This window comes from Physeter macrocephalus, chromosome 19 (genome assembly GCF_002837175.3).
Source record: "Physeter macrocephalus isolate SW-GA chromosome 19, ASM283717v5, whole genome shotgun sequence".
Lineage (NCBI taxonomy): Eukaryota > Metazoa > Chordata > Mammalia > Artiodactyla > Physeteridae > Physeter > Physeter macrocephalus.
Genome location: NC_041232.1, coordinates 37,762,485 through 37,789,927, shown reverse-complemented (window position 1 = coordinate 37,789,927; position 27,443 = coordinate 37,762,485). Strand labels below are relative to the sequence as shown.

Here is a 27,443-nt window from a genome sequence, read left to right as displayed (position 1 = left end):
TATGGGAACATATGTATAACTGATTCACTTTGTTATAAAGCAGAAACTAACACACCATTGTAAAGCAATTATACTCCAATAAAGATGTTAAAAAAAAAAAAGAAAAAAAAGAAAGGGTTTGGGGTCTGAGGATTGGGTCTTGTCTACAAAGACCAGCTGTGTGCTTAGAAAATTTACTACACCTCTCAGCTGTTTCCTCAACCTTCTTCTGGTTCACAATGTTCTTATCATGTGAAACTTGAACTTATCAAAGTTCTTATCATGCCAAAGTACTCTGTAAATGATAAAGCAAGCTTGCCAGTTCTTCCCAGTACTTACTGTCTAATCAGCCTCCAGCCTTACAAGCTTGGTTGACACAACTGGGTACATCATTTCTTCCCCAAGTCCGACTCTGCCATGGATACTAAACGAAGGCGCTTAAATTTTGCACCTAAATTAGATTTCCATTGGCGCCATTTTGTGTCCTTGTGGAATTCCCAGTAGTCTGTTCCTGGACTAGCGGAAGCCCTCACTCCTTGCAGAACAGACTTCCAGGCCTCATCCCTGACTGTGGTGAGGTCTGCTCTCTGACTGTGGCTCCTCGTCTGCCCTCAGGAATCCCTCACCCTTGAATGAGGTTGGCATATTCCTCCCCGGAGCTCTCTTGGGCTTCATGTTTTACCACATGCATCTTAAAAATTCCTGTCCTCACCTATTTCTCCTTGAATTACTTGGTTTGCCTGAAACAATGGGAGAATTTAGGGCAGTAGGCCAGCGGCTCTCAAGTAACACCACAAAGGTGACACCCACTTTACCTGAATGAGTTATAAATTAGCTTTGCCCTGTGGTGATATCATAACCCATGGGGTTCAGCCAAGGTACATAGGTTGTTACACTGATTTCTTTTATGACAGTTAATAACAAATTTAACAGCAAAATTTAAATACTCAGAGCATTTAGAGATTGAAAAGGTACAAAGGACAGGGCATCTGTGTCCCAATAAGACTACATCCCAGGCTTCATGTTTTCTAAAGAGATCAACTTTGTGAAAATTAGAGAAAATGTTTCACTAATTAATCACTTCTTTATCCAAAAGAGGCTTGAAAGTTTACCCACCTGCCTTAGCCCAGGATGGATAAATAGTTACACGGCCAGATACTGCTTCAGATCCAGGGTTAATATATCTCAGAACAACCCAAAACAAGGAGAGACTTGACTTCCCCACATTCAACACGATCCTTACTTCATTCTGAAAAATACCAAAAACCCATAAAGTATAGAAGAGACAGCTGGTTAAAAGAAATGCTAGCCAAACAGTGATGGCATTCCAGTTTCACTACTGAGCTTGTAGTGAAACCACACACAAACACACACACACACACAAACACACACACACACACACACACACACACACTCATATACACACACATTCACACCCACTCAACAAACACCAAGTGACTGACTCTGCGGAAGATGAACACAGGCAAGTCAGCCAATAAATTTAAATCACTTACAATTAAAGGTTCAGTGAAAACGCACTCCCTCAGCAACCGAGATCCCCTTTTGACCTTTTAGTAATCAGGCAGACAGAGCGGAATGTTAGATGGATTAGTTCAGGGAAAGAAACAGTGACGGGGCAACCACCACTAGCTGGGAGAAATAAAAAGGCAGAACAGAAGGAAAAGAAAGTATGTTATTTAACACCACCAGCCCCAGAGAGAGAGCACTCCAGAGTCCACTTCACATACGTAACATCTGAAACAGTCACAGAAACCAGTAGGTGGTTAAGGAGAGGTTATAAGATCCCAAACACATTAGCGATGAAATCTAGATGTAACTAAAATCTGCCTGCTAAATCATATGGAATTTATCTCAGTCCCTGTCTGAGAAGAATGTGGGCTCTCTGCTGGGGACAGGGGGTCTTGCTGGTCCCCAGGTCCCATTGCCAGCACAATGCTCTGTAAGTGTCGCTGGGCCCATGATCTTGAAGGAGACACTAGACTATTTCAATTCCGAACCACAGACCACATGTCCAGATCCAGCTGTGGCCCAAGGAAAGTTCATGAAACATGGAAATTTCTAAACCAGTAGTTCTTTAGGTCTTTCCTCCAGCTCCTTTGGTTGAAATGAAGGGGACTTTTGTTGAACAAGACATCCATGACAATAAAGACTGGCATTGGGTAGAATCCTTTGCTCCGGGAGCAGGAGTTGCAGCTGACCCACACTGAGGAACTCCAGCTGCCCCTCTCAGTTTGACAGAATTCATCTTTAAGGGTGAGTTCCACATCGGAAAATAAAAATGCAAGAATGTATTAAGGGCAAAGTAAAGTAAGTGGTGATTCCAGGGAACACCACCCAAGTCCTCTGACTAAAAATACTTACAGAAAAATCCATCATTAGAAATTCATTTCTTTGTGTTAACCAGCTATTCTTTCAAACTGCAAACACCTGTGAGGAGGTATATACCTTGATTGGGCTCTGAGTCATTCACATCCTATTATGACTTAGTGGAATGCACTGCTTTTTTCTGAATAATGAAGTGAAAGCAGAGAACTAAAGAAACTGAATTGCTGTTTTGGGGGAGAAGGAGAAAACGGTGAAGTGTCTTTAAGATCCCAGGTACTGTTAGCGAAGGGCATCTTAGATGGGGCACTTTGCCAGGCAAGAAGCAGCATTAGAATCAATGCGGGCTCCTAGGGAACTGTGACCCCGGCCCTGTTTCTCTAAGGGCTGCCTGATTTAGAAATAGCAAGCACTAGTCCTGGATCTGCTAAGGATATATACTGAGCTACCATCATCATCAACTTGCCTCTTTTATTTTGAATTTCTCCACTGAGAAACAGCTTGAAGAGAGCAACCTCAAAGAGAAATTCTGAGGATAAAACTACTCAATGACTATAAAGAAATATTCAGTTATAAATGTTGTAAAAGTTCTAAAGGTAAACAGACAATGTGTAAATTCCTTAATTATTCCACTGCAAAACCAAGAGAGATGGATACGGTAGAGAAGACTGAAGGACAGGAGAAATATGGGAAAGAAAAATTAAATAGCACTGTCTAAAACTCTCCTTTACCTTAGTTTCTGTTCATACAGTAATTCAGAGTTATAAAAAGTAAAAAAGAAAAAAAAAGCATTGTTCAAAATTCAGCAACACAGGCTTTATTGGAATTAAGTTAACTCATTTTTATCCTCCACAAATGGCTTTAAAGAAAAATGTCTCTCATGTTAAAATATAGCCTACTTTCGTCTGGAAAACTTCTTATAAAACGTCTCCAGAGATAAGCGCCATCTTTCTTTAATCCCTTCATTTTCTGATTTGGTGACCAAATTAAAGCAACAATAAGCTGTGAAATCGATATATATATGCTTATCAGTTAAAATCCAACCTTACCCAGCACCCCATCTACCCTCTCAAGAACAAGAGTCCTGGAATCAGTTTTGGGAGAGTTCACCTTTTGGGGGTCTCGCTGAGAGGGCTGTGGGCAAGTGTATGGGCTGCTCTACCCTGAGGCTGCTTCCCCCTGGCTGCTCACCTGTACCGAGGTCATCTGAGCATACCCTCTCCAGCTGAACTCAGGAAACTCCAGGGAATCAAATCCAAACCGAAGCGCTCTTCCGTTGGGTGTAGTGCCATCTTCAATCTCATACCTCATATGATGCAAATCCGGAAAATAGTAGTTGTTTTCAGGACTTTTATAAATAAAATGTAAATGTGGATACAGAAAGTGAGGTTCGTTGATAATCTGGATATCCTTTAATCCCAATAGCTGTCACTGAGAGAACGCCCACCAAATTGACAGAGCACATTAAATAAGGACAATTTGGGGGGGCACTGCTTTTTCTCTAAATTATTGCTTTCGCTCATGTAAACATTCACAGAAAACACCCAACACTACTCGTTCCAAGCAGTCAAATGAGAAAAGCATTTAGAACAGCCCATAGTGGTAGCACTCTTTAAAATGTTTTAAATGGTTGCCAACGATTTAGCAAAGTCAAATTGGGCTATTTACCATAAATTCATTCATTTATACTCATATTCACTGATTACACAAATATTAGTATCTTTGCCAGGCACTGTTGCTAAGCACTGCAGATATAATAGTGAACACAACATAAAATACTTCATATGCCAAGTTTACAAGTTAGATACATTTTCTCTACATATACATATATATTTTGATCATTAGAATGACTTTTCTATGTCTTGTTTTCTCTTAAACTATATGCCTATAAATGGATTCCTTTCAAGAGTCTGAGAATGGTGGTCACAGAGCGGGATCAAAAATAGTCTAATGCTTGTGTGACATTTTATATTCAAACTACTTGAAGTTCTTCAAAATGGCGCATTTTGACAATCCAGTCCCAAGCTAATAGCTGTTAGTGAATTTAAAGCCATAAAGACCAATTAGTCAAGGGAAATAAAAGGGCATGCTCCTATATTGCAAGTAGAATTAGGAATGCTTACAATTTATGAAGGTAATTTATGGAGGTAATTTATGAAGATCCCTAAAAATGTTCATTCCCATTGACACAGAAATTCTACTTCAGGGAATATTTTCTAAAGAATGATTTTATAGGGTCAAAAATTAACATAGAGCTTCCCTGGTGGCACAGTGGTTAAGAATCCGCCTGCCAATGCAGGGGACTTGGGTTCGAGCCCTGGTCCGGGAAGATCCCACATGCCGTGGAGCAACTAAGCCAGCGTGCCACAACTACTGAACCCACGTGCCTAGAGCCCGCGCTCCACTACAAGAGAAGCCACAGCAATGAGAAGCCCATGCACCGCAACGAAGACAACAGCAACTAGAGAAAAGTCCACATGCAGCAAAGAAGACCCAACACAGACAAAAATAAAGTTAAAAAAAGTTAACATAAAAGAATGTTTACAACAGTGAAAACTTGGAAACAAAATATATGTACAATTATGAAATAAAGAAATTATTAAATATTATGTAACCATTAAATATTTTGAACACTACTTAATTACAATGGAAAATGTTCATGATATGTGAAAAAATTGATATAAATTATATGATAAAATACAATACTAATTTTTTTTCATAGAAAAAGCCTAGAAAATATACAAAAAATATTAAAAGAGGTTATCTCTGGGTGGCAGAATGAAGATTTTCCTTTGCCTTTTTACTTTTAGGTACTTATTAAAATTTTACAATGTAACACATATTACATTATCACAGAAACTATTTAGAAAACAAAGTGAATGTGAATGCTTTCTAAACTTGTAAGAAAAACTAAAAATACACAAATAATACCGTAAACAAACATTTGTAGGAATTTAGGACAAAAAGATGCAAGATTTATCAACCTGGAAAAAGGTGCTATGGCATCTATGTCGTTGGTGTGCTATCCTTTTATTTCATTTATCATTTACTACTAAATCAAAGGATAATCTAAATTCCATATATATATGTATTGACTGTAATGTCAATATTTTGGCCTCAGGGTGGGTAATTAATTCTGACACATTATTTCAACCCCCAAATTAGCCAATCACCTACATAGTTGGAAGGAGAAAAAACTCATGATGATTAAGTAGGGAGAAAGCTCACTTTATGAACAGGAAGGCGGGAAAAGGTAAAACATGGGTGGAAAATGTTTCTGAGCCAATTTATGAAGTTCCTCTGGTCTATGGTGAACCTCGCTCATCTGCAGGAAAACAAAACTACAGACGTGCCTTTCTTCACATACATTTTACTATGAGGCCCCTTTTACTATCATTTAGAAACAATGGAAGAAAGCACAGCTGAGCTGCTCTGATCCTGAGAATTCAAATGTTGGAAACACCGAGGAAAAGGAGAGAAGTGTCATTCTAAGTATTGGGTTGGCCAGAAATTTCGTTTGGGTTTTTCTATAAGATGTTACAGAAAAACATGAACGAACTTTTTGGCCACCCCAATACATACGGTTCACCTTGATTACATTAAAGATCTCTTTATTAACCTGTTGACAATGCAGAAGTAGTGAATGTACTTGAGATTTAGAAGTTGCATTTCACAAGATTTCAGTGTATGATTAAAAGTCAGAGGGCTTCCCTGGTGGCTCAGTGGTTAAGAATCCGCCTGCCAATGCAGGGGACACGGGTTTGAGCCCTGGTCCGGGAAGATCCCACATGCCACGGAGCAACTAAGCCCATGCGCCACAACTACTGAGCCTGCACTCTAGAGCCCCCGAGCCACAACTACTGAATCCCGTGTGCCTGGAGCCCGTGCTCTGCAACAAGAGAAACCACCGCGGTGAGAAGCCCGCGCACCGCAACGAAGACCCAACGCAGCCAAAAATAAATAAATAAAATAAATTTTAAAATAAAAGTTAGAATATTAAAAATTTTCTTCCTTCCACTAATGGACAGTTATGGATGGATCATGGTTTCATATAAACATAGAAACTGCTAAACAGGCAGGACAGAGGCAGCGTGCTCCATACCTGCTATAGCCCCTCTGGGACCTCAGTCTCCACTTGGCTCCCTTGCTCCTTCCGTTCATTTTGATTTGCTTCTGCATGAGATGAGGGACTTCTTCCCACTTCTAAAGTTGTCTTAACCCCCAGCCCCACAGTCACGGATCCCGCGGGAGAAGCAGTAGCTGCATCTGCTGGGCTCCTCCAGGCTGTGACTTCCATGTGGAGGTTCAGCTGTGGGAACCCACCTCATGCATCCAGCCCAAGTCTCGCCCACCTGGCTTTTTGCACCTCTGGGAACTTTCCAGTGAGGCCACTCTGTGATCTACAAAGTGGAACCGTTTTTAGGGCAACTTCACCTCCTGTTTTAATTGGCCTCACTGACAAGTGTCCAGATTGCAAATGACAGTACAGCTTCACTGGCCCTCTTACCTTGGGACCGCTTCTCTCTCCCCCAGAACTGTCGGCACAGACAGAACTCTGAGAGAGCCTTCATGACGTCAGTATGGAGGGGACCTCCGTGAAGACTCACCGCTGGCAGGTCTTCCCCATGATGTGCTCTCGGCACCGGCAGACTCCAGAGGGCCCGCTGCACACAGGGGTGACGGCTCCACCAATGTCACACTGACACCCTGAGAGTCGGGAAACAGCAGTGGTCACCCATCAAAGCATCTCCACGCTGGAGGCTTCCCCTCCCTCTACGAGAAGTGGAAATCAGGAAGCCCGGGGTTGCAGGGCTGCGCCTTCTTTCCCTTGTCACACCTTACATCTGGCAGGTGTTTGAAATATGTAGGAACCTCCCAAAGTAAGATAGCAAGTCCCCCCAAGAGTCCACTTGAAAGTTGGAGGTGCACTTGTAGGCCAGTTCCAACACTGTTGTCCCACGTAAGGCGACAGCAGCCCAGGAGCTAAACACGATTTCACGGCATAGTGCTACTATAAACAGTGGGTGCTAAGGAGAGGCTGCTCGAAAGATACCAGAGTAGCCTTGTGGGGCTCCTGCAACTTCATTATTTAACACAATATTAATCACACAATATTATTGTGTGAGCTTTTTTAATATTTCAAAATTTATCTTTAAAATCTCTAAGCCTTGATGTTATTTACATCTCCCCTATGGCTCCCCCACATCTCAATTATGATTTTTTATAATTAAACCAACAGTGTGCTGGTAGAAGAAAAGTGGAAGCAGCCTTGTTTGCAATTTATTTCTAGTTTTAGGGGAATGTTTGGCCAATTTCCCTGGACAGATCTTTTCAGTCCCATCCCATCAGAAAGACTGCAAGAAGACAGTGAACTCAGAAGCAAGGTTACTCTGCCAGTCTTTGTCCATCTTTTGTCCTTTTGCCTTACTCAGGACCCCCTGGAAGGATTTACCTTGACACCCAAAGTAACTGCTCTTTTCCAAAGCAAAATATCCATCTTCGCATGTGTCACAGGAATCACCACCGACGTGGGACTTACAGTGACAGTCACCATCTAACTGCAGAACAATGAGCAGATGACAAAATTTGGTGAGATTACAGAATTTGCTAATCTTCAAGATTTCAAACTGGCTCATTGTGTCATATGAAGCAGGGTAGCCGGGATCCGAAAACTTCCATGAAGATGGCACTAACACCCTCCTGCAGAAACCCCTCCCAGGAAAAATAGGCCCACATTACCTGCCCGCACTCTCCAATTCCGCTCACGGTTCCCGCCACATGGCATTGGCATTCTGGGAAGATAAAAGAGCATCCTTGGACCAAGGTTACAAAAAGGACAGTTCCAGCTCTGGGAACAGGACACACCAGCAATACTACAATCATTTTCTAGCATGCTTCAGTAGAACTCCACTTTGCACCAGTCAGGCCTAAAACTGAATTGCTTTCTGGGGTCAGCAGAACCCAGCAGCCAGATCAATACCATCTACCTACAAGGAGTACTGGTTTGTTCATGACCACTCATAAAAGACAAAAGCTGCAACATCATGGGATTTTTAAATGATTCTAATGTCAAGGTCATTATCGATATGCTTACATGAAAATATACCCTATTAAAAGATATTCACTCCACTTAGCCGTCTTAAGCTTGGTGTTTCCAAGTTCCTATACTGGCTTCAATCTAAGCATAAAATGAAAATAAAATTAAACCGGGAAGTGTGGATTATAAAAACAAGGCGGAAAAACCATTTATCAAGCAGCTGCCTTCTCCAACAACATGATACGTATGGAAACAGGATATAAATCCCTTGCTGAGATTTTGAAAATGACAGAAGTTCTGCCAAAAGTGGGGGGGGTGGGGGAATCAAGACATTTATACAGAATTTCAAACAAACTGAACAGATTAAATCAATAGCTCTTTTGTGAGTTGAGTCATTGAGGTAAAGAAAATCAAGAGGAAGTTACAATACGGTAAAATATTGTTCGTAGGAAACCTCACCTGAACATCCACTGGGGTTTTCTTTGGCCAGATTCCAATATAATGGCTTGCAGATGCTACAAGTAGGACTTTCAACATGAAGCTTGCATCGGCAATGCCCCTTTAAAAGAAAATCAAACTAATGCTTGACATCTCAGAATTAAGAGGTTTCCAAACAAGTGTTCTGAACAAAGCTTGTCACAGAAATATATTTTGGTCACGAAATGTAAATTAAGTGTATCCAGGAAGAATAAAAGTACTGGGTTGATTTCAACAGTCTGCTAATTGCTTTTGTTTTATTATTTATTTATTTGTTACACACATAAGCCATATACGTGGTTAAAGCAAAATTGGAAAATTCAGAAAAAGAAAAAAAATTTTAACGACTCATTTATAACATTGGCATTATTTGTTGATTCTGTTACAGCATGGACTATAAATCTTAATGGAAAATATCTGAATATTTAACATGCTGAGAGGTAGTAGAAAATTATGTTTATCTGCAAGTGTGTCTATTATATGCCAGAGTCACTGCCTTACTTAAACATCGTGAAGCCCCATAGTGAAAAGGCAAAATGTCTCTCCCCTTTCCCTCCAGGGCCTGGAGTTCCAGCTTCTCCAAGCTCTGAGGCCAAGAAGACAGATAATTTCTAAAGTGCTTAGAAAATGAATCAGAATGCCATGGTATTGTGCTTGGAGTAATAGCAAATAAATTGCAATTACTTTGTACACAGCTTAATTAAATGTGTACTGGCCTCTGATTTTCTTAATTTTAATTATGTACGGCAGGCTTATGTGCAGGTTTCCAGGGTGGCAGCACCCTCAGGGTAACGCTAGGACTCTACAATTCAAAGTTTAAATAAACCGTATTCTTTTGTTTGGGGCAGAAAATCACAATATCACATATGCACTTTGAAAAAGAGCAATGGTCTCTTCAAGCTATTTGGCCTCGGGTCTTATTTTAATTTACTTTTAATTTCAGGAAGCTCCCAAATGTGTCCGTCTCAAATAAGTATCAGAACAATAGTTAGAATCGCAACCCTTTTACAATTCTCTACTTACCAAACTGGAGTCCAGGGTTCCGGCTGGGTCACAGACACTGCTGGAGCCTGTATATGATTTAGAAGTGGTGTAAATGTCTGGGGTTTTAATGTTTGATTGGCCCTTTGTTTTGATGTTTTGAGGGTTTTTTTTGTTTTGTTTTTGTTTTTTAAGTTTTACTTGTTTTTAAAACTGGTGCATCTACGTTTGTATTTTTTGATAGATGGGTGGCAAGGACTTTGCATGTAATTCAGAAAAAGACACCTTGAACAATCTTCATGGTCCTTAATCCTCAAATCACCCCTTTGGCCACTGAACAACTCTCTTCCCTGCCTACTACTAAAAGTTCACTTCCAACTGATAACAAAGGAGACTGGTGAAAGGAGTCTAGAATTTTGAACATCGTTAGAGTTATCCAGAAGAGGGCAGTATTGTACCAAGAGATTTTTTTTTTTAATTGTCCAATTAGATGTTACAGAATTTGTAAGTATATTTTTTAGTTACTCAAGACAATTCTTTAACTATCACAGCCCCCTTGTTCTCCACCTGTATTGAAATTATTTCTAAAATTAATTAATTTGCTTTCTTGCCTTAGTCAATATAGTATTACAAACCCAATGTAATAATCGCTTTTCAACAAATTAGGGTCTTGCAGAGTCTCAGCATTACTATCACACGGCATTAAAAATGAAGAGGGAACTCCCTGGCAGTCCAGTGGTTAGGACTCGGCACTCTCACTGCCGAGGGCCTGGGTTCAATCCCTGGTCAGGGAACTAATATCCCACAAGCTGTGAGGCCAAAAAAATAAATAAATAAAAATAAAAATGAAGAGAGTTTGGGTAAACCTGCTCTGAGCCTTTTTCAAATAATTTAAATAAACCCATAATATGATCTTGTTTTCTTACATGTTGCTCCCTAGACTTTTTGCCTTATTGTCTCCTCTCTTTGTTTCAACTTCCCCCTTGATGATATTCTCTCTCTGCCTCTTCCATTTTTTTCTTTTACAAATTTATTTATTTATTTTTGGCTGAGTTAGGTCTTTGTTCCTGCACGCAGGCTTTCTCTAGTTGCGGCAAGTGGGGTCTATTCTTCGTGGCGGTGCGCGGGCTTCTTATTGCGGTGGCTTCTCTTGTTGCAGAACACGGGTTTTAGGCATGCGGGTTTCAGTAGTTGTGGCTCACGGGCTCAGCAGTTGTGGCTCACAGGCTCTAGAGCACAGGCTCAGTAGTTGTGGCGCATGGGCTTAGTTGCTCCGCGGCACGTGGGATCTTCCTGGACCAGGGCTTGAACCCTTGTCCCCTGCATCGGCAGGCAGATTCTTAACCACTGCGCCACCAGGGAAGCCCTCTGCCTCTTCCTTTTCTGATGCTCCTGAATTCTTCTGTAACAAGCCAACACAACCTTCCAGCTCCTTGCTGCTTTCCAACCTGGCCCCGCCCAGCCCTTGGCTCCTCCCCAAGCTGCCCAGCAGCCCCATCCAGCTCCAGGGAATGTATCCTGGCTGCCCAGACCCTCTGCCCACTGCTCAGCACTTCCTTCCACTCCCGACCCCAGGGAGGTGAGGACACCCATCCTGGGACAGCCTCCCTCTCCAGGGACCTCCAGGCCTTCTCCAAAGTGAGCAGTCCCCTCTGACTGCTGGCTACTGTTGCCACCGGCAGGAAAGCCTGCTCTCTTGAGGATTCTGGTCAGCGAGGTTCTGGGGAATCAAGCTGGAGCTGCAGCCCTGTCTTCAGATGGTTCCGCGTGCCAGGCTCCAAGTGCCATCAGGAGCAGAAAGGGGTCTGAGAAAACCACAGTCTCCTGACGCAAAGTCTGGGTCAGCCTTTCACAAACACCCGCTTCTCAACAGAGAAAGGGTCTCTGAAAGCAGCAGTCAGGAGCTACTTGCCACTGGGGCCTGCACACTCCGGGGGCACAAGGAGATTCCTGGGCATCTTTGGTCTGTGCCCTGAGTCACCGAGCCCGGCACACTCTCATGTCTCGTATCATTGCAGGCATGAGGACCGACCCAGGACAGTGTTTCAATCCTTGGCTCACTCTTTCCAAACTAAATAGACTCTGGTCCACCCCACTCCCCGGCCCCTCACACCTGGGCTGATGTGTGAGGACACCATCCCCCAGGAGGCCAGTGGCAGGCAAGAGAGGGGAGCAGAGCCCCAGCAAAGCCCTGCTCTGCCTGCCTGCGGGGCAGACCTGTTAGAACACCTACAGGAAATTACGAAGCAGCCACATCAGTGCCGCCACCCAGGACCAGAGAGAAGCCACTTTGCCTTGGGAAGGGGGACAAGAATGCTCAGCTTAGCTGAAAGGGGTCACCTCTGCCACACTGCTACACAGAGAATTTACATGCAAATCAAGAAACACAAATTTATGGGGACTTCCCTGGTGGTGCAGTGGTTAAGCCTCCACGCTCCCAGTGCAGGGGGCCCGGGTTAGATCTCTGGTCAGGGAACTAGATCCCACATTCACGCCACAACTAAGAGTTTGCATGCCACAACTAAGGAGCCCGTGAGCCACAACTAAGACCCAGTGCAACCAAATAAATATTAAAAAAAAAAAGAAGGAAAAAGAAAAGAAGAAACACAAATTTATAGCACACGAAATAATTTTTAAAATTTTAGGAATAAATCATTTTTAGATTTCTTTTAAGATGTATAACTGGTATACCCGTTTTCAATGGACTCAAACTGGGGAGGAACCAGGCAGATTAGGGTCAGAAGTGTAGCAGTGACCAGTGGTGGGTCTGCAGGGGTCTGCAGGCTTCTTTGGGATGCTGCCTGCACATACTTCAGAGAGGAACCCGCCCTCCGGCATTCTGATGTCTTCCCTACCTTGGCAGTGGGGGAAATCAGAGGCGTCTGAGAGACACCTGTCACACCGTTGTCCTGTGATCCCCGGCTGACACTCGCACTGTCCAGTCACTGGGCTGCACAGCATCTGGTAGGAGCCAAGGGCTGAACACTGGCAGGCTGGATGAAAAGACCTCAGTAAGACCCAGGGCAGGGGGCACAGGACCCGGATAAGAGCATGGAGGCGGGGCCAGAAAGACCCAAATGCAAGTTCCAGCTCCACCTCTTATCGGACATGGAACTTGAAACAAGTCGCTCGATTGCTCTAAGCCTCAGTTTCCCCTTTCTTCAATGGGAATAATATTAGCATCTACTTGATAAGATTGTTGCCAGGATTAGATAAAGATAATACTTGAAAGAGCTGGGTCCAATGCCTGTCTCATACTGGCAATCAATAAATGCTGGGTTTTTTCTGTTGTTAATTTCATACTGACCAAGATTGGCTGGTTGTGGATGAGGATTTGGGGGATGCTTCTCGCATTCAGTAATGGTGCTCATCAGAGGAAGACGCAGGGAACAGCTGATTGGGGATGTGAGTCAATGGAGAGGCCACATTAATTCTACATCCCACTGGGGATCAAATGCAAACCATTCCAGTCCAGATCGGCCTACAGTGATCCCCTCCTTTTTCCCCTTTCCTCATACTTAGTTTCTCAAGGTGAGGTGTAACTGAATAATCATGAAAAAAGTGATGTAGGCAGGGTCCGGAATAGACAGGAAAAGCATCCCAGGTTCCCTTCTTCCCCCTCAAGCAGGTGACTACACACGCGTGGATGGAGAGAAGAGATTCTGGACGTTCCCCTCTCTACTCCTTCCTACTGGGTCAGGTTCCTACCGGTCCCTGCAGCTAACGTCCCACAAGGTGGCAGTTACTCAGCCTCACTCAGCACTCACTCTGCGAGGACCTGCTTCTGGGGAGAGGAGAGCGCTGGAAATGGCCCACTATATCCTGAGCTGAAGGGTTTCACACCTTAAGAACTGGAAGGGACTGGAGAGATTATCTCGTTGAATTCCAGGGTTACATAGTGAAGTTCAGAAGTTAAGTGACATGTCTGTCCAAGGTCACCGAACTAGCCTGGAGCAAAGGGCTTCAGTCTCCGGGGCAGACACATCCAGATTCAAGTAACGGCTCTGCCACTTAATAGCTGTGTGATCACGGGCACGTTGCTTAGCCTCTCCAAGCCTCAGTTTCCTCTTCTAGAAACGAGCTGATGACAGTACCCACCCCATGAGATCACTAGAGAATCAGCAGCCACAGACAAGAAGGGCAGTGTGCGCAGTGCTTGCTCAGCGAGCATTCACTCTTGCTAACATTACTATCGTGATCACCTGGGTCCCCCAGTGCTTGGGATGTGCTCTGTACACCATTCCATGCTGCATTCATGGGAATCAGTGGTTTAGTATTCCTGACTTCCAAATTTATATCGGTGTATGCAGTAAAAACAAAAAAAAACCCACTTTATACACACACACACACACACACACACACACACACACACACACGACCTTGTTTGCAAGGTTTCAAAATTTCCACACTTGTTGAGGCCTTGGGAAAGAAAAGATGAGATAAAGTGCCAATTCCAGTGATAAAAACACAAAAAAAAACCACTTTAGACACACACACACACACACACACACACACACGACCTTGTTTGCAAGGTTTCAAAATTTCCACACTTGTTGAGGCCTTGGGAAAGAAAAGATGAGATAAAGTGCCAATTCCAGTGATTTCTTTGCAGGCATCCTTAGGTTCTGTAAAGGCCCACATCGTTAAGCCTTGGAGCTCAGAGCTCCCACAGGGACGAGACTATGCCATTTTCATTCTCATTGACAGCACTCGGCCCGGGCCCGTAAGCGGTGAGTTACTCTGATAGTGCTTTTCTGTGATAATAACAGTGGTAGCGTTTACCCGAGTTGTCACTAGAATCACAAAATAAACTCACTGCTGGAAGGGAATTTGGCTCGTTTTCTCATTTACAAGTTACCTGGGACTTCAACAGGCTATGTGACTTGTTCTGAGAGGCCCAGTTAGGAAGTGGCAGGCCTAGGAGCATTTACCATCCTTCCACCCTCCTATTTTACAAGTATCCATCCAGCAGACCTTGATTGAAGCCCTATTGTGTTCTACACCCTGTGACCAGGTGTCAGGGTGGAGGCAAATATGAGAAACACACGTTCCCTGACCACATCGAGCTAGAACTCCAGGAGAGGGGCTAGAGCATTACTGACATGGTGCCGAGAAACTAAACATAAGACAGAGGAAGAAACGGGCCGAGTGCCACTCAACCAGCTCTTGGCAGACAGCAGGACAAGGACTCAGCTCTTCTGCCGTCTAGGTCAGCATTCCTTCATGGCCCCAAGTTCCCTGCAGGCCTGTCTGCAGAGATCAAGTCCCTCCCCAGGGCCAGATTACTGAGGAAACGTTCTTGGGCTTTGTAATGGTTAATGTTTTCATGTCAGCTAGGCTATAGGGCTCAGATGTTTGCGCAACAGCAGTCTAGATGCTGCTGTAAAGGCGTTTTGTTAGACGTGACAAACATTTAAATCAGCTGACTTGGAGTGAAGCAGGTTACTCTCCACGAAGTGGGTGGCCTCGTCCCATCAGTTGCAGACCTTACAAGAAAAGCGGGAGGTCCCAGAGGAAGAAGAAATTCCACCTCCAGAAGGCCTGTGGGCTCCAGCTGCGGCATCAGCTCCTTCCTGGTCTCCAGCCTGCTGCCCTGCAGACTTCAGCCTTGTCAGCCCCCGCAATCCGGGAGCCGAGTGCTTAAAATAAATCTATCTATCTATACCCACATCTATCTATATATACAGACACATATCCTGTGGGTTCTGTTCCTCTGAAGAACCCTAACACAGGTTCTTTCTGCTATTCTTCCTTTAAGGAAAGTGAAGGCAGAGAGGAAACACTCGTGCAGGCAGTCGGGGTAGCAGCAGGAGCCTGGAGCACAGAGGTGGCAGCTCCAGCCAGCATCACGTGGGTGGCACCGACCCTGACTCCCAGGGCCAAAGGGGTTGTCCAGGGAGCCTCAGGAGACGCAGTTACACTCCAGAAGTGAAAACAAAGAAGCAGCCTTAAACGCAGGTACATTATTTTAAATCCTGAATTCCTCAATCTGGCATCACACTTGGCATTGCAATCCAACTATCAGTGAAAGTTGCCAGATCCCAAACCCGAACCTCAACACTGGCAGCCTTTTCTCACTCTTGGAAATACTATAAGTCTTGGCGAATATTTTAATTCTGCTCTTTGTTTTGAGCCAGGTCCTTCAGAGTTTCTGGAGTATTTTCTTCTCGTCCGCTCCTCACTGTGCTTTTGCTTTAAGACACTTTTATTCCCAAAGAGTATTAAAAAAAAAAAAAAGATAATAAAGGTCCAGGGAATCAGGGAGCTTGTCTGCTGTGCTCCCCCCAAATCTTCCAGCATCAAGCACAGCCCTGGTCCCTAGTACCTGCCAAACAGATGTTTGTTAAATGAAGGGATAATAAGCAGCTATTGAAATGCTCTTCCAGGTCCAGCCCTGTAGTTCTGCTGATGTGCATTCTCTCCTTGACTCTTGCAGCGCTGCTGTGAGAGGTATTGCTCTGAGGGATGCCAGCTTCTTCCCCTGCAGTGAATAAGCTCACAGAGTGAGGCTACAGTACTAGACAACACAGAAATTGCAAGGGAAACAGAGCTCCTTATTGTTTCAGGGGTGCTCTCGCCGCGCGTGATTTTAGAGCTTTTCCTTCTGTCAGAAAAGCAGGCTGGTGCCTTCTTTGGCGCTCTTCACTCAGAGCCGCAAAGCCAACATTTCAGTTCCACGATACTTAGCGCCCTCCACTTCTCTGGCTAACTGGGCTGAGAGCAGATCAGATCTACAGAAGATCCCAAGGCTTCTTCCAATCACCTCAACGTTCTCCTAGATACTCGCCGAATGACAAAGCAAAGGGCCAGTTCAAAGCAAAATTGCACAGAACTTGGCCCAGCCCTGTGGATTTGTTTTCTCCCTTGGAAAGGCCGGGAGGGCTCTCCCGGGAGCATCCCAGGTCAGAAACTTTCCCCTGCTGCGCCTTCTGCCATCTGCCCCGGTGCATTTGGCTTCTTCCCGGGGCCAGTTTGTCGGATTCACGAGAATACGCTGACTCGCAGAAGCAGGTTAATCTTGCACTGGCAACATATGTTGCCAGGACTTTTCTAAGGAAAAGTCTGCAACTACAACCCAAAGGCTAGAGCAAACTCCAATGGGGACAGTTCGGGCCCTGGGCCACTGCGGTTTGGGGGCAGCTGCACTTTGAGTGCCTTCAGTGCCAAGTCATGGGAGGACCGCCGTCTCCACACTCCCACCCTCCTGGCCTCTGTTCTAAGTGCTGACTAGTTGCTACTTGGCAAACTGCACGAGAAAAAAAAGGGGGGGAGGAGGAAGGAAAGAAGAGGAAGAGAAAGATGAAGAAGGACAGGAAGGCAGGAATGACGACAGACGGAGAGGAGGAAAAGGGAACAGTAAACCCCCAAAGGACCAAGTTCCCAGAGAGTCGCGGTGTGTTTTGTGGTTGCAGAAAAAGAGCTGAGTCAGATGTCAACACAAACGTAAAACTGAAATACACAGAGACAATTCTCTTTGTGGCCTCACATCGACGATTTGACTTTCAGCTGCAAGAAAGAAAACTGCAGGGCACTTGAGTGAGTCAAAAATAAACTGAGAAGGAGATGGCCTGGTGCTTAAAGTCTGGAGTAAATTAAGTTAATGCAAAACATAAATGCTGGACTGCAGTTGGCAAGCACAATTGAGAAGGGTTTTAGACTTCTTTTTAAGAAGACTTTAAAAATTTTTAAAGCAATATAGAGCAAAGCCACACAAACATTTTTTGGCTAAAATATACTGGACCATCTGATGTAGCATTTGGGGTCACACTGGTTGGATTCTAAAATTCCATGGGCCAAGCAATCAACTTCATCTAAGAAAGATCACAGAATAATGGGTCAGACCTTGATACACAACCAGATTCAGATTTCAGCATGTCTGGGCTTCAGCCACTGGCTTCAACACTGCCCCCGAGGGAAAAATTTAAAAGATCACAAAAGCTGTTAGAAAAAGCAAGCACTAGAGAAGGGAGACCATCGCTGACAGAATGTAGGAGCATCCCAAACGCTTCCAGAGCCTAATGTTTCAAACCTGGAAGAACAAACTTTAGGGCACACCTCTGCACCCCGCCAGCAATGAGGCTGCCCTGAACCTTCTCCTCCTGCTTTTGTCCGACAGACCTCGTTTTCGCTACTCTTAACCTTGCCTGCTCCCCACGTAAGTCCCTCTAGACTTGGCCCCTAGTGGACCCTGAAATGGAAGGCCTCCATCCTGTCTCCTTCCTGCTAGTTTTTCTTCATTTGGTCAGTGAGAGATTCAGTGCCTCCAGCTTAAAATAGAAATGTAAGCACCCCCAACTCGTGCTCCAAAACTTCATTATTTGGGACGTCTTTCAACAGAAACAATATATGTACAAGGACAAGGTGACCACACCAGAACACAGCACCAGCTCAGCACTGAATCTGCCTCTAGTATGATTCATACAACTCCAACAGAAGCATCACCTGTACTGAGGTTTCCACAGGAAATGCACCGGGCATTCCAAATTCTAATACTGAACTTCTCTGGTTGAAGTCAAGGCAGAGAAACAAAAGATACCCCTTCCTTTCCTTACCCTTCCACCTGCCAGGTGACCTAAATCTCTGGGCAGGGACTGCCGAGAGCTTCTGTGGCCCGAGAGGCAAAGGCTGAGAAGTGGGGCGGAGGATAGAGGTCCAGGACACGTCAGGGGATCGGGAGGAAAAAGAAGGGCTTGGGATATGGCACACAGACATCTACGCAAACAGGGAGATCAACCAGGATTGAGGCTACAGGCTCTTAAAATGATGTAGAGGGAAGTATGAGGCAGAGAAAGGAGGGTTAAAGGAATAGCAGCTACCATAGAGGTGAGTGCTTCCTGGGCTCTAAGAATTTTAAACATCAGTACACACGTAACCCACCCAACATGTCACAGGGCGGGCACTATTACCAGGAAACTGAGGAACAGAGCGGGTAAGAACTTGCCCAAGTTGATAGCTAGTGCGAACCTTGTTCTTTGCCACTTTGTCTCCTGCTTCGGGGAGGGACCTTCCTGCTCCTGCCCCACTCTCCCAGCGCCTTAGTGTGGCCGCCCTCATGGGTGACAATGCATCCGTACCGACGCTACCCTCCCTCCTGTGCTCAGAGGCTGGAAGCTAGAAACAGCACTTCCCAGATTCTCCTGGAGCTGGGCTCTGGATGCCAATCGGGTTTTGCAAATAACTACTTGAATAAGATTAGAAAGGCTGAGCATTTCTGCTGCTGTGCCCTGGCTGGCTTCCCGAGGGCCCTGGATGGCCATGGAGGCGGAAGGGCTGCAGTCCCCCTGTCCCTGAGCTGCATGGCAGGAGTCTGGGCTTGACACCAGGAGCCTCCTTGGAAGCTCAGCCTGGAGCCTAACTGAGTCGGTCAGCACCTAATAACCCACAGCAAGTCCCTGCTGGGTTTAGTTCCGGCCCTGAGCCCTGACTGATCACCTTCCCTTCTTCTCTCCCCTCATTTTCCCTATACGACATTAGCCACCGAGGAGAAAAATGGCAGGCAATGGGTAGGAGGCGGAGGAGAAGAACGGGGGCAAATTCATTCATTCATTTGCTGGTCACCCAACATTTACCGCACACCCATCATGCTCTAGGGACTGGGCCAGACGCCTCCCCTTCCCCTCCAGCGCCTTCAGTGACTCTTACTAGGATGGGGGACTAAGAGGCAAAGCAAGTCTGTGGCTTTGTGTGTGCCGTTCCCTCTCCCGGAACACCCTGCTCCCTGCCCTTGTCTACTTGGCAGTTTCCTCAACACTATCCAGGTACCACTTCCCGTCCAGAGCCTGGATTTGTACCCAGGTGCTGACTCCAGAGCCCATGGGCTTGACCACCTGGGAGGAGGAAGAGGAAGGCTGAAAAGACAAAGGAGGGGAGGTGACATGGCCTGGCCCTGAGGACAGTCACATGTAACATACATACATAGACCAGGGGCTCATTTATTAAACAATAGGCCACACAGCTCTGCCAAAAGGAGCCTCTGCATTTCCTCAGGGGGAAACTTACCTCGGGGGACTGATGTTCACTTCGTATGTGTGGCCCACTTACCTTGGCAAATAGGGAAGGAGTAGAAACCCCAGCGGCAGGCATCGCACCGAGGGCCCCCCACCCCGGGGCGGCACAGACACCGCCCGTGGGCATCACATATTTCGGGGAGAACTCCTGCCAGGTTACAGTCACAGCCTGCGAAGGGGAAGAGATTTTCAGAGGGGTCTCCATCCTCCATCCCTTCACCCACAGATTCTGAGTAATCTGTGGCTTACATACATTCCTAACCCAGAAGACTGCATCTTAAGGGGAGTAAAACATCTCTCCTGGAAAGATCAGAGATACCATTCAGAAACATCCAGGGCAGGCACTGGTTTGCAAAGTACCTACAATCTTCTAGCATCTACCCCCGTGGGAAAAAATTTTTTTTTCCCCAAACTGAGCCTTGTTTAGTAAAACTTCAACTTCATAGATTCCCATCGAATGACAATCTTGAATTAAACATATTCCTACCTCCATTTTTCAGAAGAAAAGAGATGAACATACATATAGCCCTAATAAGTGCCAGATGTGGCTTTGGGGAACCTCACTCGGCTTGTCTCAATCCTCCAGGCATGAGCCCTTCCCAGCAGGCAGGCGGCTTCCAGTCCTACCTCAGCGCCTCTGCTCTGGCCGGCAGGTAACACCCCTCCCCTGGTTCCCTCTCAACCTTCAGGTCTCGGTCAGGAAGGTCTTCCCCACCCAGTCTGTACCAGCAGCTCCCCCTTCCCTCTCACACTTTCTATTTAGCTGTGTTTGTCTTTCACACTTTAATTACTGAAATCACTTATTGGCCTCATGACTGACTTCGACCAGTGGGATGAGAGGAAAGTGCTGTTGTGGGATTTCAGAGCCCAGGTCACAACAGGCTTTGTGGTTTCCATTCTCACCCTCTGGGAACCCTGAGACCACCAAGGAGGTACCCTGTCTGACCTCATCGAGGATAAAAGGCCACATGGAGAGAGACACCGAGCCCCAGCAGACCCTCCAGCAAGTCTGGCAGAAAGACTGCCCAGCCAAGCCACAGGATTGCGAGAAATAACCCTTATTGTTTTAAGCCACTAAATTTGGGGGTCATTTATTACATAGCAATAGAAGAAGGAAACACCTATCAAACTGAAAACTTAGGGAGAGCTCACCTCAGGACCCTCACTGCCATGTACAGTATGTCTCAATCAATAAATATTTCCCAAGAAGACAGGGCTCTTGCTTGACTTTATTATGGATGGATTAAATAATGAAGTCAAGCAAAAGCCCTGTAAAATAGGTAAGCATTTTATAGTTGAGGAAAAAGATACTCAGAAAGGGTTTTTTTTAATAGATCTTTATTGGAGTATAATTGCTTCACAATACTGTGTTAGTTTCTGTTGTACAACAAAATGAATCAGTCATATGCATACATATGTCCCCATATCCCCTCCCTCATGAGCCTCCCTCCCACCCTCCCTAACCCACCCCTCTAGGTGGTCACAAAGCACTGAGCTGATCTCCCTCTGCTATGAGGCTGCTTCCCACTAGCTATTTTACATTCGGTAGTGTATGTATGTCTATGCTACTCTCACTTAGCCCCAGCTTCCCCCTCTCCCCACCCTGTGTCCTCAAGTCCATTCTCTATGGCTACATCTTTATTCCTGTCCTGCCACTAGGTTCATCAGTACCATTTTTTTTTTTTTAGATTCCATATATGTGCGTTAGCATACGGTATTTGTTTTTCTCTTTCTGACTTACTTCCCTCTGTATGACAGACTCTAGGTCCATCTACCTCACTACAAATAACTCAATTTCGTTTCTTTTTATGGCTGAGTAATATTCCATTGTATATATGTGCCACATCTTCTTTCTCCATTCATGTGTCGATGGACATTTAGGTTGCTAGAAAGGTTAATTAAGTCGCCCAAGGTCACACAGCCAGAGGAGCTAAGTAGGGCTTTGAACCCAGGTCTGTCTGATTCTAAAGCCCATGCCCTTCTATGATGCCAAGAATACAAGCTGATAACTGATTTTAAAAGCTGTGTTCAAGGTATGTTCCAGATTAGTGTGTGTAGTCAAACCATCCTCATATTTAAAACATCTACATTTCTATCAAGAACATTAGCATCAGTGGGAAGCAGCTGCGTAGCATAGGGAGATCAGCTCGGTGCTTTGTGAGCACCTAGAGGGGATACGGAGGGTGGGAGGGAGATGCAAGAGGGACGGGATATGGGGATATATGTATACATATAGCTGACTCACTTTGTTGTACAGCAGAAACTAACACACCATTGTAAAGCAATTATACTTAATAAAGATTTTTTAAAAACAAGAACACTAGCATCTAAACCTGCAACATGGTCCCTTGAGGAAGATCCTGAAAGACTCAAAGATTTGACTGGGTTCCCCCTACTTCTCAAGGAAGGGAAGTCTCATGCATTTCAGAAAGGTTTTCTACAAGGGTTAGAATAATAGATAATCTGAAAAGTTAGCTAAATCCCACTCCTTCCCTTTGCCCTTTTTCAGGTAAAAGGTTAGTAACGAAGTTGTGGAATTATTTTTTTACAATAGTTAAGAAAAAAAAGATCAGGGTAAACCAGAGCAACTTTACAGTCTTTGCATAATCTCTAACTTGTTTATACTTCAACAGTCACCTAACTTGACAAGAAGGGCACTGGATGTGTCCAAGGGCATGTTCATCACAAGAGAAGCCTTGGAACCCAGGCTGGCATGAGCACCACCCTGACTGTCCATCACAGCAGCTGTCCATCACAGCAGCTGTCCATCACAGCTGCCATACAAGGTCCCAATGCCAGGGCCCCACAGGCTGAGAACACTGCAGGGAAATGCAAAGGTTTACTGTCAATTACAGTCTTGGCATTAGACCAGGCATTGGAATTCAGTAAGAAACTTGAACTTTACAAAGGCATTGAAGTCCAAGGAATCTGGGTTTACTACCACTTGTAAACAGAAAGGAAGCATCTAGTGCCTATGCATTTCTAAATTTCTGTTTCTGAAATTCACTTTTTAACTTAGGCATGGTTTCCATAGTGTAGTGGTTACCACGTTCATCTGACACTTAACTTATCTGGCAAATACTCCTACACGGTGCAGGAGCCAGAAACCTCTGAGGTCCCTCACTTCTCCCCCACCCTCACCTCCCACACCTCCTCACCAGGCCGTAGTGCTTATATCTCAGGAAAGTGCCTGCAATCCTCCTCTCCTTCCAGACTTCCAGAGCCTTCCTCCAGGACCTCATCCTCGTTTGCCTGGATTATTTCAAGAGCCTCCTGACAAGGCTGTCTGTTTCCTGTCTTCTTCCAACCCACTCTCCACACTGGTGTCAGGAGTGATCTTTCTAGAATGCCAATCTTTGCAGATCAATTTCCAGATTAACCCCTCAACGGTGACCCAATGCCTTCAGCACACAATCCAAAGTCCTCGACATGTGTGACACAGCAGACCCTTCAAAATCTTCAGGCTGCCAGAGCCCATGCAGCACCTCTATGCAAACTAGAAAAAGGTGTCTCTTCCTCAAGATGCTTTCCTGTCACTTGCTGTAAGATCGTCACCATATATATACAGATCTGCCACATCCTCAATGCCTCCTCCTCCTGGTCCCAGGAAGCCCTTCTAGAACCTCTGCCTTTTCCCTTCCTCCTTTCCTTCCCTCCTCCTTCCACTGTTCCTTCCATCCTTCCTTCTCTCCTTCCCACCTGCCTTCCTGCCTTCCCTCCCTCCCTTCTGTAAGGAACTGTAAAGATGCCCCTTGTGTTTGCCATGCCCCATGGCTCCGTGTTCTTGCCCTGTCATAGCATCAACTCCTGCTGTTATAACTGCTTGTCTGTGTGTCTCCCACAGGCCTGGGGGCTTCCAGGGAGCAGGGACCGTGAGAGGCAGCTGCCTTGGCCATGCCTAGTATAGAGGAGGCACTTAATAGGAGTTTAATGAATGAAGAATATGCTAAATAGTCAAGACGACAATTCTCTTGGGTAAACACCATTCCTTGAATTTTATTTTATTGGCACAGAGCTGCCAAACCGAGATATCAGAATTCACCTGTTCATCTCTAAGCTGTTATCTGGCTTGTCTCCACGCCAACAATGAATGCCCCACCCTGCCAGGCAGGTGAAATGCCCAGCCTCGGGAGAGACAGCAGGAAGGCATGCCCTAGTGACGGTCACCCCATCTCTCAGGGTTCACATCATTAGCGCGGGCCCCGGCCCCGATCACACTGACGCAATACGTCGGCAATGGCAAGTAGCTCCTTACAAAGTGATGGGGGAATCAAAACCTTTTCATGGTATTTGTCAAGAAACCTCTGGGCAGCCATGTCTTCAGGCCAAATGGGTTGCTTTACAAAATCATCCCAAGACTGTATCAATCTCCTAAGGTAAGCACCTGGAGTCTTCCAGCAGCTGTTGATTTTGCTTGTCACCGCTCTTTGTTTGAACTTGGAGGAATAAAACCGTGCCCATGCCCAGAGGCCAGTGTCCCTCTAGAGTGAATGTTCTGTGTATCCTGTCATTTTCAAAAAGAGCCCTTGAAGATGTGTCTACTAAACATTGACTTCCTAACGATAAAAGTTAAGTGGTTATAAATGATCACTTGGACCCAGAAAATCCAAATAATATCCAGTCATGAAATATAATGAAAAATCTAAAAACATTCTGATCTGCAAAATTGTTCTGTCCTTTTGCTTCACGTCCCCTTTGGTTCAAGTGTGGAATTGAGCCTATGGATTTTCTAAACCAGTAGTTCTCAACTGGGGCTGCACACTGGAATCTCCTGATAAAATATCATTGCCTGGTTGTGGAATCCCAAACTCAGAGATGCTGATATAATCCCAGGATCTATAAACTATGGCCTGAGGGCCAGATCGATCCCTGTTTTGGTAAACAAAGTTTTATTGGAACACAGCCAAGCTCATTCATTTATTATACACACTGTCTATGATTCTTTTCATGTTACAATAGCAGATTTGAGTACTTGCAAATTTGCCTATAAAGATGAAAATATTTACTATCTTTATCTTTACAGGAAAGTCTGCCAACCACTAAATAGGAATTTCTACTAACTAGAGCAGTTGTTCTTAACAAGAGACATATGACAGAATCATCTGGAAAACCTGTGCAAAATACCAGCCTGAACTTCACTCCTGGAAATCTAGATTTAAGATCTGGGGGTGATACATGCCATCTACAAGAGACCCACTTCAGACCTAGGGACACATACAGACTGAAAGTGAGAGTATAGAAAAAGATATTCCATGCAAATGGAAAGCAAAAGAAAGTTGGAGTAGCAATTCTCATATCAGACAAAATAGACTTTAAAATAAAGACTATTACAAGAGACAAAGAAGGACACTACACAATGATCAAGGGATCAATCCAAGAAGAAGATATAACAATTGTAAATATTTATGTACCCAACATAGGAGCACCTCTATACATAAGGCAAATGCTAACAGCCATAATAGGGGAAATCGACTTTAATACCCCACTTTCACAAATGGACAGATCATCCAAAATGAAAATAAATAAGGAAACACAAACTTTAAATGACACATTAGACAAGATGGATTTAATTGATATTTATAGGACATTCCATCCAAAACCAACAGAATAGGGCTTCCCTGGTGGCGCAGTGGTTAAGAATTGCCTGCAAATGCAGGGGACATGGGTTCGAGCCCTGGTCCAGGAAGATCCCACATGCCACGGAGCAACTAAGCCCATGTGCCACAACTACTGAGTCTGCACTCTAGAGCCTGCGAGCCACAACTACTGAGACTGCGTGCCACAACTACTGAAGCCTGTGTGCTCTAGGGCCTGTGTGCCGCAACTACTGAGCCCGCGTGCTGCAGCTACTGAAGTCCATGCGCCTAGAGCCCACGCTCCACAACAAGAGAAGCCACCGCAATGAGAAGCCCACCCACCACAACGAAGAGTAGCCCCCACTCACTGCAACTAGAGAAAGCCCAAATGCAGGAACGAAGACCCAACTCAGCCAAAAATAAATAAATAAAATAAATTTATAAACAAAACAAAACAAAACAACAGAATACACTTTCTTCTCAAGTGCTCATGGAACATTCTCCAGGATAGATCATACCTTGGGTCACAAATCAAGCCTTGGTAAATTCAAGAAAATGGAAATCGCATCAAGTATGTTTCCCAACCACAACATTATGAGACTAGATACCAATTACAGGAAAAAACTGTAAAAAATACAAACACATGGAGGCTAAACAATACGCTACTAAATAACCAAGAGATCACTGAAGAAATCAAAGAGGAGGTAAAATAAAAAAAATTGATAAACCATTAGCCAGACTCATCAAGAAAAAAAGGGAGAAGACACAAATGAAAAGAATCAGAAATGAAAAAGGAGAAGTAACAACTGACACTGCAGAAATACAAAGGATCATGAGAAAGTACTACAAGCAACTATATGCCAATGAAATGGACAACCTGGAAGGAATGGACAAATTCTTAGATAAGTACAACCTTCCAAGACTGAACCAGGTAGGAATAGGAAATATAAACAGACCAATCACAAGCACTGAAATTGAAACTGTGATTAAAAATCTTCCAGCAAACAGAAGCCCAGGACCAGATGGCTTCACAGGCGAATTCTATCAAACATTTAGAGAAGAGCTAACACCTATCCTTCTCAAACTCTTCCAAAATATAGGGCTTCCCTGGTGGCGCAGTGGTTGAGAGTCCGTCTGCCAATGCAGGGGTAGCAGAGGGAGGAACACTCCCAAACTCATTCTACGAGGCTACCATCAGCTTGACACCAAAACCAGAAAAAGATGTCACAAAAAAAGAAAACGACAGGCCAATATCACTGAGGAACATAGATGCAAAAATCCTCAGCAAAATACTAGCAAACAGAATCCATCAGCACATTAAAAGGATCATAGACCATGATCAAGTGGGGTTTATCACAGGAACACAAGGATTCTTCAATACATGCAAATCAATCAATGTGATACACATTAACAAACTGAAGAATAAAAACCATATGATCATCTCAATAGATGCAGAAAAAGCTTTCGACAAAATTCAACACCCATTTATGATAAAAACTTTCCAGAAAGTAGGCATAGAGAGAACCTACCTCAACATAATAAAGGCCATATATGACAAACACACAGCCAACATTCTTCTCAATGGTGATAAACTAAAACCATTTCCTCTAAGATCAGGAACAAGACAAGGTTGCCCAGTCTCACCAACACTATTCAACATAGTTTTGGAAGTTTTAGCCATGGCAATCAGAGAAGAAAAAGAAATAAATGGAATCCAAATAGTATACATAGAGAATCCTAAAGATGCTACCAGAAAACTACTAGAGTCAATCAATGAATATGGTAAAGTAACAGGATACAAAATTAATGCACAGAAATCTCTTGCATTCCTGTACACTAACGACGAAAAATGTGAAAGAGGAATTAAGGAAACACTCCCATTTACAGCTGCAACAAAAAGAATAAAATACCTAGGAATAAACCTATCTAAGGAGACAAAAGACCTGTATGCAGAAAACTATAAGACACTGATGAAAGAAATTAAAGATGATACAAACAGATGGAGAGATATACCATGTTCTTGGATTGGAAGAATCAACATTG

At 44.5% G+C, this 27,443-nt stretch overlaps 1 protein-coding gene and 1 non-coding gene across 2 annotated transcripts in view; one reads left to right on the top strand and one right to left on the bottom strand.

The window, feature by feature from the left end:
* LAMA3 (laminin subunit alpha 3) overlaps positions 1-27,443 on the bottom strand; it is a 239,651-nt gene that overhangs the window by 128,113 nt on the left and 84,095 nt on the right. Inside the window, exons 12-20 of the mRNA XM_024120969.3 lie at positions 19,859-19,993; positions 12,673-12,810; positions 9,860-9,906; positions 8,819-8,918; positions 8,062-8,114; positions 7,775-7,880; positions 6,930-7,029; positions 3,514-3,670; positions 1,096-1,228 (exon numbers count right to left, since the gene is read on the bottom strand). Coding sequence (XP_023976737.1) covers positions 1,096-1,228; positions 3,514-3,670; positions 6,930-7,029; positions 7,775-7,880; positions 8,062-8,114; positions 8,819-8,918; positions 9,860-9,906; positions 12,673-12,810; positions 19,859-19,993 — 969 coding nt within the window. The remainder of the gene's footprint in view (positions 1-1,095; positions 1,229-3,513; positions 3,671-6,929; positions 7,030-7,774; positions 7,881-8,061; positions 8,115-8,818; positions 8,919-9,859; positions 9,907-12,672; positions 12,811-19,858; positions 19,994-27,443) is intronic.
* TRNAE-CUC (transfer RNA glutamic acid (anticodon CUC)) lies at positions 10,539-10,611 on the top strand. The gene has a single exon. It is a non-coding gene; the product is annotated as a tRNA-Glu (tRNA).